General features: G+C 42.5%; 1 protein-coding gene across 1 annotated transcript; it reads right to left on the bottom strand.

The window, feature by feature from the left end:
- Positions 1–751: 751 nt before the first annotated feature.
- LOC148020080 (ras-related protein RABE1a-like) lies at positions 752–15,901 on the bottom strand. Its single transcript, XM_087700357.1, has 8 exons — positions 15,747–15,901; positions 15,596–15,668; positions 1,908–2,008; positions 1,757–1,822; positions 1,577–1,671; positions 1,417–1,479; positions 1,121–1,213; positions 752–1,041 (listed from the first exon to the last, which is right to left on the bottom strand). The coding sequence occupies exons 1-8, from the start codon at positions 15,817–15,819 to the stop codon at positions 958–960; spliced, it is 648 nt and encodes a 215-aa protein (XP_087556483.1). The 5' UTR covers positions 15,820–15,901; the 3' UTR covers positions 752–957.
- Positions 15,902–16,593: the final 692 nt, after the last annotated feature.

The raw sequence follows: 16,593 nt of genomic DNA, 5'->3' as shown, positions 1-16,593 counted from the left end.
TGTAAAGGACTGCAGACACCCAACCCCTAAAGAAGTATTTTGATTGATTAATACTTGTTAAGTGGGCGTTTGCCATTTGGTGTGTAACCAGCCTTAGACCACCATAAAAATCCACCTTGTTTGGCACGTTTTGTACAAACAGCCCCTGCTATTGGTCTGTCACAAAACCCTGCTGCACACTTTCAAAGTTCACCCACAACTTGGGCCCTGTTCCAACACACACACTTTGCATGTACTTACCCTGACAATACATGGATGTACAAGAGAAAGCTGCCTTCTGGACAGGACTGCATGAATTTATATACTAAACAGTAGATCACACTGAATTACTACCAGTTGACTGTACTCCTGGATACAACTGCAATTCTGTCAATGCATCCTGATGCACACGTGTAAACCTAGTGGAAAATATAGTACTCTTTGAAAGAGAGATCAACTTGCTGAACAAAATGAGTGAAATTTAAGTTGCACCTATGAGGTAAGAGAAGATATTTTGCCACTCCAGAAACGTTTTATAATCTTCTTCAAAATCAAATCATATGCCCAACATCCAAACAAAATCACAATGTGGGAGAAAACATGAAAATTTGCAGTCCTTGTTTTGGTATTCACTAACTGAAACACAGATACTTCGTCGCCCAAGGTTCTAACATGTAAGGACTGGGCATATTATAACTGTACTATCTTGACATTTGAAAGGGCGAATCAAAAGCACCACAACACTTATCCCCAGAACATTTTCCACAGAGAATTCAACTCAAAATCATCTCTCAAGTAAAAAGAATAATGAGACCACAGCTTGATCATGCCCAAGGAGTGGCTGACCAAGGCAACAACACAAAATCCACCCTGTGCATAAAATACACAGCTCCAGTAGAGCAGAGATTCGAGCATAGGAGTTATCATCAACCTCTAAAACCATAATATAAATTTACAGCCAGACTCCTATCAAATGTTCTAACTGCCACAACATGTGAATGAGCGTGCACCATCTGATGGATCATTGTTAACATCGATCTTGTTGAGCTTGATACTGTGTGGCTGTAAATGGCATGAAATATGTTAGATCCATATCAAACAGGGATAGAATTCGCCATCAAATGTACAACTTCATACCAACCTCAGATTTATGAGCACTATCTGCAAGCCGCAACTTTATGTCTCTTGCTATGGAGAAGAATACGTTTTCCACATTTGCACTTGTTTTGGCACTCTGCATTAGACAGCAGATAGTTGAGATGAAGAGGTTTATCTCCTGTGCATTGACAAGGCTATGTAGACATGCTTTCTAAGAGTTCCAACTTACAGCAAAGTAGACATCAGCTTTGAAATAACAGAACAAATCTGGACATATATAACAGAACAAATCTGGACATATAGAATTATTTTAACCAGCTTACATGATAGCTCACTCACAGTTTCAAAGAATTTGATGCCAAACTCATCAGCCAAAGCTTGACCTCGAGCAGTGGAAACAGCCTGTGATTCCATGTAGCAGTAATGTTGAAAATAAACTAAGCCTTGCACCTAGATCAAGACCTATCTGTGAATCCAAAAAGAAAACCTTGATGCCTACCCTCTTGCTGTCCATATCTGCCTTGTTGCCAACCAAGACTTTGTTTACACTATCAGATGCATTCTGTTCAATATTCTTGATCCAATTTCGAATATCTTGAAAGACATGGTTAAAAGTTAAGACATGCATCACCTTACTATAAAGACCACAAGCATCAACAGAAGCAATGAGATAGGATACTCTGGAAAGATGTTTCATCTGTCACATCATAAACTAGAAGAATTCCCATGGCTCCACGATAATATGCTGAAAAACACAGTAGAAACTTATGTTATCCACAAAGATCAGTTACACAGAGTGATTGTATTTTTTCAAAACCATAACAAATTGCCTGTGGTAATGGTCCGAAAACGCTCTTGACCAGCTGTATCCCAAATTTGCAGTTTTACACGCTTTCCATCGAGCTCAACTGTTCTGATTTTGAAATCTATTCTGGAAGTGTAAACATCGAAAACTATTAAGAGGAATTAATCATGACTTAGAAATCAGAATAGAGTCTATTGAACAGTTATCCAACCTGAATACACAAAGGGGAAAAATGCAGACAAAGCAATAGACTACCACCAAAATGGTGCCACATCCATACACAAGTGAGGCTAGTAAATCTCGTAATGAGTTCTATCTAATATGGCAACATCATAGTTGAACTTGGGATGTATTCCAGCTCAAACCACAGCTTACTCATTACGCTCACAACATTTCAGCAATCAAGATACAATTTCACATCTATGAATTTTGAAATGTCCAGGAATAACAAACAGACTTGATTAATGTTAACCAGCAGGACAGTAAGGAAAATAGGCTCTCCCACTTCTACAGGCAATACAGCCAGAGTTTCCGTGAACACAAGATACCTGGCACTACATTGGCTTTCAGATTTATGACATGACAATGCACAAGAGCTAAAAGGGACAAAATTGCCTTAGAAATCCTAGTTTCTAAGCCCCACTTGCAACTCCATCATGGTGAGCTCATGAACCCGTCCACCTACTCCAGAAGTTCACTACCTTTCCAAGGTGAGAAAAATCTCTGACCAACAAACCAAGTTTACATAAAAGATCTTGGGGTGGGCTGCCAAATCCTAATAAAGGTCTATCGCAATAAGCTGGAGAACAAGACCTGTCACATGGTCATGAATTTGTAACTTATTTCATTGTAACAATTAAGTGCACACGTGTGGTGCATGTGTGAATACGTTGGAATGAGTAACAGTGGCATGCAAACCCTAGCTTAGTAGTGGGGGACATTGGCATAAGTATTAGCAATCATGTGTGTTTTGCACAGTCATCTTGTGAGCCTCAATCTGAGTCAGATAAGGACATTAAGAGATTTGACACTTAGTCTATCATGTGTTTTGATGGAGGAGGTAGCTAGAGCATACATTTCTTTTTTAGTCGGTTTTAGGTGGGTTCACACTGCTGAGGTTTATTTCCAGCGTGGAGGGTGTTTTCACACCAGATTTGGGGCAATCAGCTTTTTTTTTTGTGGCAGCATTTCCTGAATGCAGGTCAGCCAGCATTTAATGCATGGCTTGACGCTGATTTATACCTGCCTCTCCCCCCCCTCTTGGCTGGTCATTCTGCTTTTCAGGTTTCAACACACTCCAACATTTAGGGGCTCTCCTCCATCTTCCAATGCTACCTTCCATCATCAGCCTGATCCAATGCAAGGACCACTAACACCTTGGGCTGCGTACAAGGACTAATCAATCCACCTTGTATTCAGCTTTCATTCACAGTCCAGTGCAGATTTTCTTCTTTCATTCTCTTCTTTCATTGCAATAGTTCTCTTCCTTTCTCTCTCCATGTTTGTGTTTATCATGGGGATGTGAAATTTTTGAGATGCTTCCCTCTTGCTAGTAACATTTTATTAATTTAATAATGAAATGTGCAATGTTGTAAGGCACATATGATGCACATGGCAGTTCTTTCATGGTAACAGGCCAAGGAACCCGAGGAAGCAATGGGTGTCAAAGGCAAAAGTTATGATAAGTTATGTAAGCTGGGTTCTAGGTGAACGTTGGTATCAGTTTGGCCCCAAGTCAATTAATTGGCTCATAAGTGTCAATGGTGACATTAGGGACTAAGCATTAATTAATTAATTAATGCATGTCCATGGGTCAATAAAGGCTTGGGACCACTTGAGGTTGCAAATGGCCTCACCAATTAATTTGTGGAAAGGCACATCGAAATTTGGGTAGGGTCAAAAGGGCTGAATTAATTTTCAGATTTAATTAATTTTGAAAATTAATTAAATGACTGAAAATTGCTGGAAAACGGATTAAGAAGGCTGATGCTTCGCAAAACTACCCATGCAAGAGAAGAGAGGGCTGTTTGGGGCTGTTGGAGACTCATTCTAGGCATGCAAGCTGTGAGAGTGAGGAAGAAGGGGCTGTTGGTCGGCTTCCCCTACTATGGAGACCTTCCAAAGGCTGAAGACTGCAGCAAATACCTTCCAAGTTCAGGCAATAACATTTATGACTCCTCCAGCAGCTGGCGACAGCATTTAAGGGCTGGCCACAGCAATTTCTAACTCTCCTGCAGCAAGCAACAGCTTCTAGGGAAGTTTTGACAAAGCAATAGCCATTTCTGAGGGTTTCTTTGCGAAGAAACTATGAAATTTCTCTCTACACAGCACTCTCTCACCTTCTCCAACCTATGCTTAGCTATTCTCAGTAATTTTCAGTCATTAGCAGATCTCAACCAAATTGTCAAAGTGAAGCAGTGCAGAAGCATATGACCAAGATAGAGAGTGAACAGAGTGAGAAGAGAGAGAGAGAAAGAGACAATGGAATGCTATATAAGGAAGCAGATATGTACATGGACGCAGAGTGTATGTCTGCGTATGTCTCCACCTCGAAGATCTCACAATCTGTGAACCTCGAAGCAGTCTCCATGGTCAGCAATCTAGAAACCTGTGATCAGAATCTACGAAAGTGTGTGCTGAAAATGGGCAATAAATAGCCTGAGAAAAAATGATAAAAATATGTTTTCGGCTGCATTTATTGCAGCCGACTGCACTGTCCAACCAGTAAAAAAAACAGTCCAACTACCTGCTAACATGGCGATCTGACTAGCACTATCACGTGGCACACCTACCTACTAATGTGGCACACCTACGCAATCTGTACACCTTACCATCAGAAGAACAGAAGCTTGGAGGCTCCTCAACATAGATCTGCTCCTTCAACTCCCCATTCAAGAAGGCAGACTTCACATCCAGTTGACAGACCGGCCATCTCTATGGCTAGCCAAGGCAAGAACAATACGAATGGTAACCATCCAAGCTGTAGGGGCAAAAGTATCATGGAAATCAATGCATGGGCGTTGTGCAAAACCTTTGGCAACAAGGCAGACCTTGCGCTTGTCCAACGTGCCATCACTACAGCACTTGCTCTTGAAGACCCATTTGACTCCAATTACCTTCATTCCTCTCAATCGACCCTAGCTCCTACGGAGGAGGCCGGATCTCTCCGCTCACTATCTGCTCAAATCTTTGGAAGGTCCACCGACTGTTGGGGCCAAACCAATGAGGCGGGTGGTGGCTGAGAAATAAGCTCCTCATCCGAAGAAGATTCCTCAAGAGGCAGGGGCTCCAAAGGGATAGTCGTTGGAGCCCAATTATCACCAAGATCTCAAGAACGAGGTGTTCCTCACCCCCCTCTAAGGCTGGAACTTTCATGAACCGAACAACACGGCTCGTGTAGACATCTTGCTTAACGAGGTCATACAATTGGTAACCTTGAGACTGTGAGCTATAGCCCACAAACACCTATCTTTTGGAAGCAACTTCAAATCTGGCATGTTGTGTTTTCGAGATGTGAATATAGGTATCACACCCAAAGACCCTAAAATAAGAATCATATAGCTTAGACTGAAAATATGCCTCATAAGGTGTCATACCAACAACAACGGAAGTAGGGGATCGATTAACACCACCTTGCCCATCTGGAATAAGATGCATACTACCCCATCCTTGAATAGGGATAGAAAAACCATCACCAAATGAAAATCTATCCATGCAAAGGCAACAAATGAGTAACGCACGCTGCAGGAGTCATGTGCCAGGAGGCACCACTGTCAACAATCCACTCCTGAGTGTATGGGGCCATCAACGCAGCATCAAAGGCCTTCAGGGTTGATGCCTCAACCACCTCCAAGTGGAGAAAGGCAGTTGATGAGGGAGCAGTCACTGCTCCGGAATCCTTTGAAGATTTCTCCTTCTTCTCCTTGTCGAGGCAATCCTTCCAGTGACTTGTCTTGCCACAAATGTGGCAAGTGGACTCCTTTTCCTTGTCTTTCTTTGACAATCTCTAGCATATATTTGGTGGACAGCAGGAGAATTTTTATTGTAAACCCTAATTTACAATAGATATTCAGGTTTGCCAAGCACCTTGGGACTTGTGCCAGCAATTAGAGGCATTGAAGACTGAAATCAGCAGCTGGAGTTTGAAGGATTGCCAGTGATTTTAGGAGCAAACCCATCCCAATTGATTTGGGGTAACATTTGGCCAACCAAGGGTCAATTTGAAACAAGTCTTGGGGGAAATCAAGGGGCAAGCTGACCAAAAGGCTTGCTGGTCATTCATGATAGCAAGAGGCACTTAGATTAGTGGAGGAGATTGAAGAATCTCAGTTGTACTTCATCCAATAGCAATAGAATATGGCAAGGGGTGCTAGTTTTGGGGCCAACGAGGTGTCCAATGTCCAAGATTGTATGGTAAAGTTTGTATATCCAGTTTTGTAAAATTATTCATTGTTGTAATTATGTGCTTAATCATGACTTCACCACCCTTTCCAAGAAGGAAGGCTAGTTTGAGTGTTCCACTTCCATCGTCTTTTGACTCCTCAAGGAGATTTGCTATAGGGTCTTTATCCATCAAATGGTATAATCATTATCGGTGACATTTCTTTGGTGCCTATTAGCGGTGTTGGCACTTTGCCGCCGATATTGCCTAACTGTATCGAGCTCCATTTTGGAAGTCCTATATGTTCTAGATTTGGGCTTCCTGCTCCTCTCTATTCATGGCCTTACTAGTCTTGGTACCTGGGTTATCTTCACCAAGCAAGTCGTCTCTATTGAGGATTCTTCTACACAAGCCATTTTAGCCACAGGTTGGCAAGAGAGGGGACTATATAGGCTCCATTTCCCTTCCATTGTGTAGGCACCTTCAAGGTACTCTTCCATAGTTGCACACATTCCCATTTGTCCACCACCTATCCCACAAGTTCCATCTCATCCCCCATCATTTTCTCTAGCGGCTCCCTCATAAAATCCATCCCTTTCACAAGGAAAGAATATCAGTGATGTGGTTGTGGTTTCCCTGGCCCCTTGTGTTTCAGAGGGGGGATTCCCAAGATCGTGAGGAGCTTTTTCATCGATGGCCTTCACAAACATTGGCACTTCTTCTGCCACCCCTGGATCCATTTCGTCTTCTTTGGTGTTCCACCACATCTAGGATCTAAGAGAGGGTGTTAGCAATCGTGTCTATCGTGCACAATCATCTCTTGCCTATGAGCCTCAATTTGAGTCAAACAAGAACACTAGGAGCTCTTAACACTCAATCTATCATATGTTTTGACAAAAAGGCAACTCTGTTTAGAGCATGTATTTCTTTCTTAGTCGGTTTTAGATGTGTTCACACTAACTGAGGTTCATTTCCAACCTTGCATTTCTTTTTCAATTGTTGGAGGGTGTTTTCATACCAAATTTGGGACGATCAGTATTTTTTATTTTACACCAATCTTTACTACATTAATGAATGCACATTGCCCAGCATTTAATGCGTAGGTTGGTGCTCATCAGCCAGTTTTTGGCATTTTCAGCTATTTACAGCTGCCTCCCCCCCCCCCCCCCCCCCCCTCCCAATCAGCTGGTCATTCTACTTTTCAGGTTTTAGCACACACTGACATTTAAGGACTCTCCTACATCTTCTAGTGCTACCTTCCGTCTTCAGCCTGATCCGGCGCCTTCAGTAACACCTTGTGCTGTGTGCAAGGACTGATCAATCCACCTTGAAATCAGCTTCTTCTTCCATTCTCTTCTTTTATTGTAGTCTTTCTCTTCCCTTCTCTCTCCATGTTCATGTTCCTCTTCCATTGCACACTCTCAATAAGTTGTGGTGGACATGTGCCAATCGGTGCCTAGTGTTAAATCTTGGCCAAAGACATTAAATATGCCCTTGCGCATGTCTTATGGTGTGATGGAGTTTGGAGAACTAAAGCATTTAATACTTTGGACTACTATTAGTGGAAATTTAAACAATTTCAAGTTTATAGGGCTTAGTAGGAATTTAAAATTGGGTTGGGCAATGGCCAATTCCTAGGCAAGGCCAATCAATTTTCATTTTACACAATTTATTAATTGCTGGAAATTCAGTTCTAGAGGCTAAGTTATGCATAAACAAGTTTGAAATAACGCATTCATGGAGAGAACATGCATGCAAGGCTGAGGCAGCCTGTTGGGAGCAGATAGAGCTGGTTTGGCAGCAAGTTTGCAAGTCATGTGGCTGTTATGACAAAGAGAACGAGGATCGAGACATGCAATGCTTTCTCACAACACAGAGAGAGAGAGAGAGAGAGAGAGAGAGAGAGAGTGCAGAGTAGAGAGGAGAGTGAGCACGACACTTGATGTTCAGTACAATGACGAGTGTACCTCTTTAGGTTTTAGATAGATATATATATGAAAGTACAAATGTGCTAAGGGTGTGTTCACACCCGTGCACATATAAAAGGCAATGTGCCTTAAGAGGAGAAAAGAATCAAGGTATGTACAAAGCTGAAACACATATACCTATCCAACTCCCATCATTTTTCGGCAATGAGCAAACCGCTCTGCTGGAAGACCCTTCATGAGAAGATCTGCAGAATTATCATCTGTATGCACTTTGACAAGCTCAATGCTCCTGCATGTCAAGTACATCTCTAATGAAGTGATACTTCACCTCTATGTGCTTCGTCTTTGCATGAAAGACGGGATTCCGTGCTACCATGATAGCACTCTGTCTATCACAATGGAGAACAAGTAACTCTGAAATGTCGAGCTCTCCCACCAGACGTGAAAGCCATAAAGCCTCCTTGCATGCCTCAGTGGTAGCCACATACTCTGCCTCTGTAGTAGACAACAACACACTTTTGTAGCCTGGAGATCCAAGAGACTGCTTCTCTTGTGAAGGTAAACACATACCCAGAAGTGGACTTTCTACAGTTCGCATGACCAACATAGTCCGCATCCATAAAGCCAACAACAGATCCCTTCTGCTTTTCAAAGCAGATGCACAAATCCTTTGTGCCTTTGAGGTATCTTATAATACCTTTCACTGCTTCCCAATGCTTTTTACCAGGGTTTGCCATGTATCTGCTAACCACTTCCATTGCAAAGGCAATGTTAGGACATGTAGCAACCATATCATACATCAAACCGCCAACAACTGAAGCATATGGTATCTTGGCCATTTCAACCTTCTCATCATCAGATGTAGAGTTGTCCTCTGCATTGAGTTTCACGTATGGAGGCAATGGAACCCCAATTGTTTTCCCCCCCTCCATATTGAAATGTTGCAAAACCTTGGAGATATACTCCTGTTAAGATAGATAGAGTAAACTTTTTGACCTATCTCTGAGTATTGGCATGCCAAGAATGTGATTTGCATCACCAAGATCCTTCATGTCAAAGTTGCCATGAAGACTTTGCTTCAGTGAGTCCAAGGCATGAGTATCCCTGCCAACAATCAGCATGTCATCAACATACAAAACCAAGATAATCAGGCTGCCATCTGTTGCCTTCTTGGTGTACAAGCAATGATCCACTTGACTTCTATGAAAACCTTGAGACTACATAAATGTATCAAACTTATGATACCATTCTCTCGGTGCTTGTTTCAGTCCATACAAACTCCTTTTAATTTTACATACCATATTCTCTTTCCCTTTTGCCACAAACCCTTTAGGCTGCTGCATATATATATCTTCATGCAGATCACCATGTAAGAATGCAGTCTTTACATCCATCTGTATGAGCTCCATATCTTCAACTGCAACCAAGCCCAAAATGGTTCTCAATGTAGTCATCTTGACTACAGGAAAAAAGATCTCATCAAAGTCAACTCTGTTGGGAATAAAAGCCTCGTGCCTTTAAATGTGCTCGGGTGTAAACACACCCTTAGCACTTGTACTTACACATATATCTATCTAAGAACCTAAAGGTACACACTCGTCATTGTACCTAAAAACATGTTCACTCTCTCTGTCTCTCACTGCGCGTAACAACTAACTGTCTCGATCTCCATGCCTAACCCGTCACTACAAACTCGTATCAGAGCTGGCAAGAGACAGCTTAGATGTTGGAGGAGTCTCAGGTGGACTCGACGAGCAGGAGTTGTCATAGTAGAGCAATCGGTTGCGGCAGGCAAGCTCGTGAGCAAAGGAAACAGTCTCAGGTGACCAGCGACACGGGCAGGACCAGGCGACTGGTCCAACGTGGACCAGTGGGCAGCAGTGGGCAGCATCACTCGGTGTTTAACTGTCCAGCGCGCGACGGGCAACGACTGTTGGTGCGGACAGGGACAGGTCCAGCGAGGTGAGCGTGCGATCGGGATGGGACCAGCTGAGCGAGGACAAGCCTGACGGCTCAACGGACCCGTCATCCAAAAATTCTTTTTCTCTTCAAAAAAATCTTTTTTCAAACTCCTTCCTCTAACCGGGGTTCGCGCGCGCAAGCAGAAAATGTCATATTTGTGCAATTTTGGCCCAGAAATTTGGGGTTTCTCCAGACTAAGTACTATTCATGCAAAATTGAGGCATCTGCATCAGAAATTGCAGACATTGTGCGCATTTGAATTGGGGATTTCGCCAAAATTATTGAAATTTTGCTCATCTGAGTGAAATTTCTCAACATTGGACCTATAAAATTTGGGGTTTTTATCGTATTGGTGAAATTCTGTTCAACTGAGTCAGATTGCCTGACATTGGTGCACATTTGGACCTGAAAAATTCGGGGCTTTTGCAAAATTTTGTGAAATTTTGCTAATTTTGCATGGTTTATGCTTTCTAAAACATGTATTAATGCAATTGGGACAGATTGGTCAATAAAATTTGGGGGTTTTATTGAAATTGCTCTATTTTGGCAAAATTGGCCTGTTCTATGCATAACAGAGAAAATGCAAATGTGTGGTTGATGTTTTGAGCACAAAATTTTGGGGATTTTGGCCATTCGTGTCAAATTTTATGCCCGTGGGTACATGTACAACAAAAATTGCAGCTAAAATTTGGGATTTCTCATGTAATGTGATGCATATGACCTTGGAACAGCTGTAATCAGTTGGATAATGCTGTAGCACGTGGTTTGGTGCTTCTGAAAATTTAATTACAGATCTGAAATCCATGCTTCTAATTGGTTATTTTCTGCCGGTTGGTACTTGTTTGTACCTTGGTCACTTAGGTGACAGTTTTGGGCCTGCATCTGCTTTTTTTTTTTTTTTGTCACATTTGGGCTGAAAATCATGGCTAGCACCAATGACAGTAGTAATCTGATGCACATAAAGAAGCTTTAAGGCGCACATAACTTTGCAGTTTGGCAAAAGCAATGCTACAATATCCTAATGCAAAAGAAGCAGGCAAAGCCGATCAAAACCAAAGGGGCAAAGCCCGCAGACATGAAACAAGACGATTGGGATGAGTTAAATGAGCTTGCACGCTCAACCATAGAGCTATCGATTTCTGATGCCTTGCTGTTCAACATTGAAGGTTTGGATTCTGCATATGCTGTATGGACTAGACTGGAAGAACTGTATGCACAGAAGAGTGTTGCAAGCAAAGTGTATTGGCTGAAACAGCTTATGGATTTGTGTATGAAAGAGGGTACAGCAATGTCTACTGACTTGAGTGAGTTTAACTCCATTTTCAGCCAGCTGGTTGCCTTGAAGTTCATGATTGATGAGGAATTTAAGGCTACTTTCTTGCTTTGCACTCTACCAGAGAGTTGGGATACATTCAGGACTGCTATGAGCAATTCTAATGTAATCCTTTTGTATGCTGATGTAGAGAGTACTTTACTTATGGAAGAAATGAATGCTCGCCACGCACTGGAGCCTCACGCGGTGCTTGTCTGGCGTTGTTCGTCAACCGGTCGTCACACCTGCTTGGTCTTGGCCGCCCATCGACTGGTCGTCACGCAATTGACACCGTCGCCTGTCGACTGACTCACACCGTCGCCTTCTGCAAACCAGCAGCCTGCTCGCCTAACCGTCCGCTGCCTGGTCCTGGTCGCTCCCTGCACGCAACCACTGTACCTGCCCGCCTGCTCTCCAACAACAATTGTCGCCTTGGTAGTCGCTTGCTCACCCAGCTCGCACCTGACGTCTCGAGAAGTGTGCACGCCTTGCATGCTCTGATACTAGTTTGTTATGCCAGAGAGCACGAAGATCAAGACACGCAGTGCTTTCTCACAGCAGAGAGAGAGAGAGAGTGCAGAGTAGAGAGGAGAGCGAGCACAATACTTGATGTTCGGTACAATGACAAATGTACCTCTTTAGGTTTTAGATAGATATATATATGAAAGTACAAATGTGCTAAGGGTGTGTTCACACCCGTGCACATATAAAAGGGTCACATCCCTTGTAGTATTTCTTTATCTTCTATTGCAAGTGGATGAGTACATTGAGTTTGGTCCAATCTCCTACACTTTTCAAAGCCTCCTGTCAAAAGTGACCAGCAAGGCTTGTAATCAGTTTGCTGCTTAATTCACCCAAGGACTGCTGACCTTCAATTGACCACTGAAGGGTCAACTCTAGCCTCAAATCTGATTGGGATGGGCTGATCTCTTGGATATGCTGAAATTACACAATTTCCAGCTTCTATGGGAAGAGCCAACTCTGCTTGTTTCGAGCACAAAGAGCGACTTAAGGAGATTGGTACTAGTATATCCAGCCTTACTAAGGCTTTTATAGCAGGTTCCAAAGAGGGCAACAAGAAGGGTAAAAAGGCAAGCACAAGAGGAAGAATAAGCAAGTTAAACATTCAGAGCCTTCCTCGGGCTCTCACACAGATACAAAGTAGCCTAAATGCCCACACTGTGGAAGGGCACTCATCCAGAGGAGAAGTATTGGAAGAAATACCCTCACCTTTGTCTAGGAGCGAAGGATGGAGCTAACACATCTAAACCCTCCTCTACTTCTACACCAGTAGTTACCAATGAGTTCATGTTCCTTCACATCCATAAGATGGAAGAGCCTTCTTTCGTAGCTCTCTCATCTTCTGTAAGGCTTTGGTTTCTAGATAGCAGTACTTTGAGTCAAATAACTCCTCAAGGAGATTTACTACACAATCTTCAACCGTTTGAGGAAATAGTCACTATTGGTAACATCGTTCGATGCATATTAGTGGTGTTGCCACTTTGCCACTATTGCCCGTCCATCCATTGAGCTCCGTTTCGAAAGCCCTACATGTTCCAAACTTAAGCTTCCCACTCCTCTCTGCTCATAGCCTTACTAGACTCGGTACTCAAGTTGTCTTCACTGAGCACGCGGTCTTTGTTGAGGATTCTTCCATAGGAGCCATTTTAGCGGCAAGTTGGTAGGAGAGAGGGCTATAAAGGCTCGATTCCCTTTCAATGTGCAAGGTCCTCCAAGGCAATCTTCTATAGTCACACTCATTCCTAGTTGTGCACTATCTATCCCATAGGTTCCATCCCATCCCCCACCATCTCCTTTGGTAGTTCCCTCATACCCTCCATTCCTTTCAGAGGGGGATGATATTGACGATGTGGATGTGGATTCCCTCACCCCTTGTGTTTAGGAGGGCAAAATCGTGAGGAGCTTCTTCATTGATGGGCATCTTCCACATAGGCACTTCTTCTACCACCCTTGGATCCATTTCCTCTTCTTTGGCCTTCAACCACATCTAGGACTTTAGAGGGGGTATTAGTAATCATGGGTGCTGATTATTTTCCAACTCAGTGCATTTCTTTTTCAGTGGGACTGGACTGCATTCACACTAGCCAAGATGGGGCAACCATCAATTGCTACGGCAATCAGCATTTTCCTCATTATTTTGTGCAGTCAGCCAGTATATTTATGGCCTTAGGAACAAATCCACCAAGTTTGGCTGATTTTGGCTATTAATAGAGCCAGCCTCCACACTTGGCAGATTAATCACAAGTTCATCCTCTCCAAGTTTCAGCACACTTTAACGTACAGGGACTCTTCTCTATCTTCCTGAGCTGCTTTCCGTCATCAGCCTAATTGGGTGCCCTCATTGACACCTTGGGCTGTATTTGGCTAACTTTCAATTGACCCATTGTCCAATGTCTAAAGTTATTGGAGATCATTATCCTCTGCCAAATTGAGCATCTGGTTTTATACTTTTTCCAAGCCTACAGCAATCCAAGAGTTTGGCTTCAATCCATACATCAGTATGAATGGGCTAAATCCAATAGCCCAACCCTTGCAATAAACCAATTAAAAAAGCCATTCGGATACTCTGCCACTTGGGATCAGGTATCTCCAATTGCTCAAGTAACCAGCCCTTTTAAGTCCCTACCTTATTTATGTGGCATTGGTAATGATTTCAAACATAGTTATTTATGTAGCATCACATTTTTGGCCACTAGAAAAATTTTGACCAATGCAATGGTTCATTAAATGTCTGGGTGCCCAGCACTAGAAACATTATCACATTCAAACAAAATCTCTTACTGAACATCTCAATTGCCCATACAGACTTTTACATTGCAAGACAATAGTCCACTCCTGATATATTACTGTTTCTGTCTTATCTCTTCAGCAATAGTCAATTCTAGATTCAACATTGTTTCTGTCTTATCTCTTCAACATGAGTCACTCAAGTTTCTAGAATTCCCAAGCTTGTATGAAAGTCACAACCTTGTTCCAAAATCATTCCAGATTTTGTGAAAATAGCAATCAAAAGGACACAATCATCAAAGAGAGACAGAAATATATCAAGATTTTAGCCATCGACAAGGCATTAACCTAACCAAGTTCAAAAATTTGCAGGACATCAAAGTGCCTGATTCAGGGCTTCTTGTTTGGACAGTTTGAATCAATTGGCCCACAGCCGAATATGGCCAAGGCACTAGGCCCAATTCGATAGAGGTCCATGTGTGTGCTATGGACACCCTTCTGGTCTTGCATTTTATCATTCATTGGCCAATGGCCCAATGGTGCTCATTATTACCTTTAACTCCTCTCACCCTCTCTTCTTACAAGTTTTTTCACAATAGCTAATATGTTCAGCATTCTCCATCTTCACTGACAAGATTCGTCCATCAGCTTTCTTTAAGAGAGCATTCTCGACAAGCTTATTTCACAATAGCTTCCAATAAAATTTTTCTGCGATTCAAAATAGCCTTGGCCCACATCAGCTCACTCAATGATGTGATTTTGTATGTCTTTAGACTGCAGGTAAATATCCTATTTGTTTGGATGATAAAGTAGCATGTTGAGTCACGTTCCCGATATCTTTTGGATTTTCAAAGCATCCTCATTGCATCTCCTCTTTTTCATTTCATAACTGTTTTCAGGACTTGTGCAGATGATTCACTTTTTCTAGACCAAATGCAGTGGAAAAGAGCATCAAGGTGCACAGGACTGTCAAACTTGGCCTTCATACCAAGGTGAGACTCTCACTTGACAATAATTTCATGAAACGAGGTTGACGATCCAAAGGATTGTGAAACCTGAGCCTGATCCAACGTAAGATTATATTATCGGCAACGCTTTGGCTCACTACAGCGAGACCAGCCTTCCGCCAAGCAACAACATAAGTTTCATTTTCAAGATTGGATAAAACAATGAAGAACGCTATACCGGAAAGTCAACAAGCACATCATTAAGATCAGCGCAAGACGAAATGTAATGGATTTTTTGGCAGTTTTTGCTTTCTTGCACTGATCATCAAACGTGAAGAACACACTCTGATCTTGATAAATTCAGGAGAAGAATACAGACAAAGAAGAGGAGGAACGTGATCAAGCATGGACCGTAGTGTATTGGCGGCATCATACCCTATGGTTGTAATGAAGCTCGTGGTAAAGGAATCGTCCGAGAACCGGAGAAGGAGGCAGCTCTTTCCAACACCTGCGATTAAATCATGTCAGAGAGGCGAACTTGCAAGAAATGCTTCGCACGAGATCGAGTGTGCAGAGTCGTACGCACCGCTGTCACCGATCAGAAGAAGCTTGATCAGGTAATCGTAGTCAGCGCGAGGCCGTGGCGCAACTGCAGCCATGGCGAGAAAGACAACCTCTCTTCTCCAAGTACAACGGAAGCTTTGTCCGGAGAGAGAGAGAGAGAGAGAGAGGGGGGGGGACGAAAAAAAACTAAAAGTTAGCCCAAAAAAATTAATCACATTTTGTTTCTTTCCCTTTTGCTTCGGTGATATCTAAATCTCGTAGCTAGGATGGGGTTCACCCGACACTCACTCGCAAGGCACCGGTATTAGGGCGCCTATCAATCCCTCGTCCATTTGTTAGTCTTGATCTTTAGAGAAGGGCCATAGTGTCAAAAATATCAAGAAGGGCCGTACGTAGTGATGACCCTTGTGTATTTGTTATCCTTGCTCTTCAAAGAAGGGCCATAGTGACAAGGAGATGAGCACAATATGAATGAGAAACAAAAAAGTCGATATGGAGAAATTAAAAAGTCGACAGGGACATTGAAAAACCAGAACACATGAGAACATTTCTAACTCCATAAATTCGAAGTCTATACTTACCTTCTTCTTCTTCATTTTTGGTCTTCCTTTTAGAGGACCATAGTGATGAGGAGGCCTGCGGCACATGAATGAGAAAAAGTCAATATTTCAAAATCTAGAATGATAAGAATGTTTCAAATTTTATAAATTTAAAATGTTTGTTATTTTTTCTTTGTTACTTCGGATGTTTGAAGATAATGTGAGAGTACAAAAGACTCTTATTGCCTACTCGGGGAGAGAGACAAAGAGAGCATTAGAGAACCAAAGAGGTGTGTGTGAGGTTGTCAAAACATAGAGGGGCATGAGAAA

This window comes from Lygodium microphyllum, chromosome 19 (assembly GCF_053477565.2).
Source record: "Lygodium microphyllum isolate KBCC chromosome 19, Lygodium_microphyllum_v1.1.10, whole genome shotgun sequence".
Lineage (NCBI taxonomy): Eukaryota > Viridiplantae > Streptophyta > Polypodiopsida > Schizaeales > Lygodiaceae > Lygodium > Lygodium microphyllum.
Note: the sequence above shows the minus strand (reverse complement) of the source record. Positions and strands in the feature narration are given on the sequence as shown.

Excerpts from the sequence above, each read along its gene's own strand:
- LOC148020080 (XM_087700357.1), bottom strand. The coding sequence starts at position 15,819 with ATGGCTGCAGTTGCGCCACGGCCTCGCGCTGACTACGATTACCTGATC. Across the intron at positions 1,672-1,756 it reads AGATGAAACATCTTTCCAGA|ATATTCGAAATTGGATCAAG; the intron begins GTATCCTATCTC and ends ATGTCTTTCAAG. Across the intron at positions 1,042-1,120 it reads ATAGTGCTCATAAATCTGAG|CCACACAGTATCAAGCTCAA; the intron begins GTTGGTATGAAG and ends TGCCATTTACAG.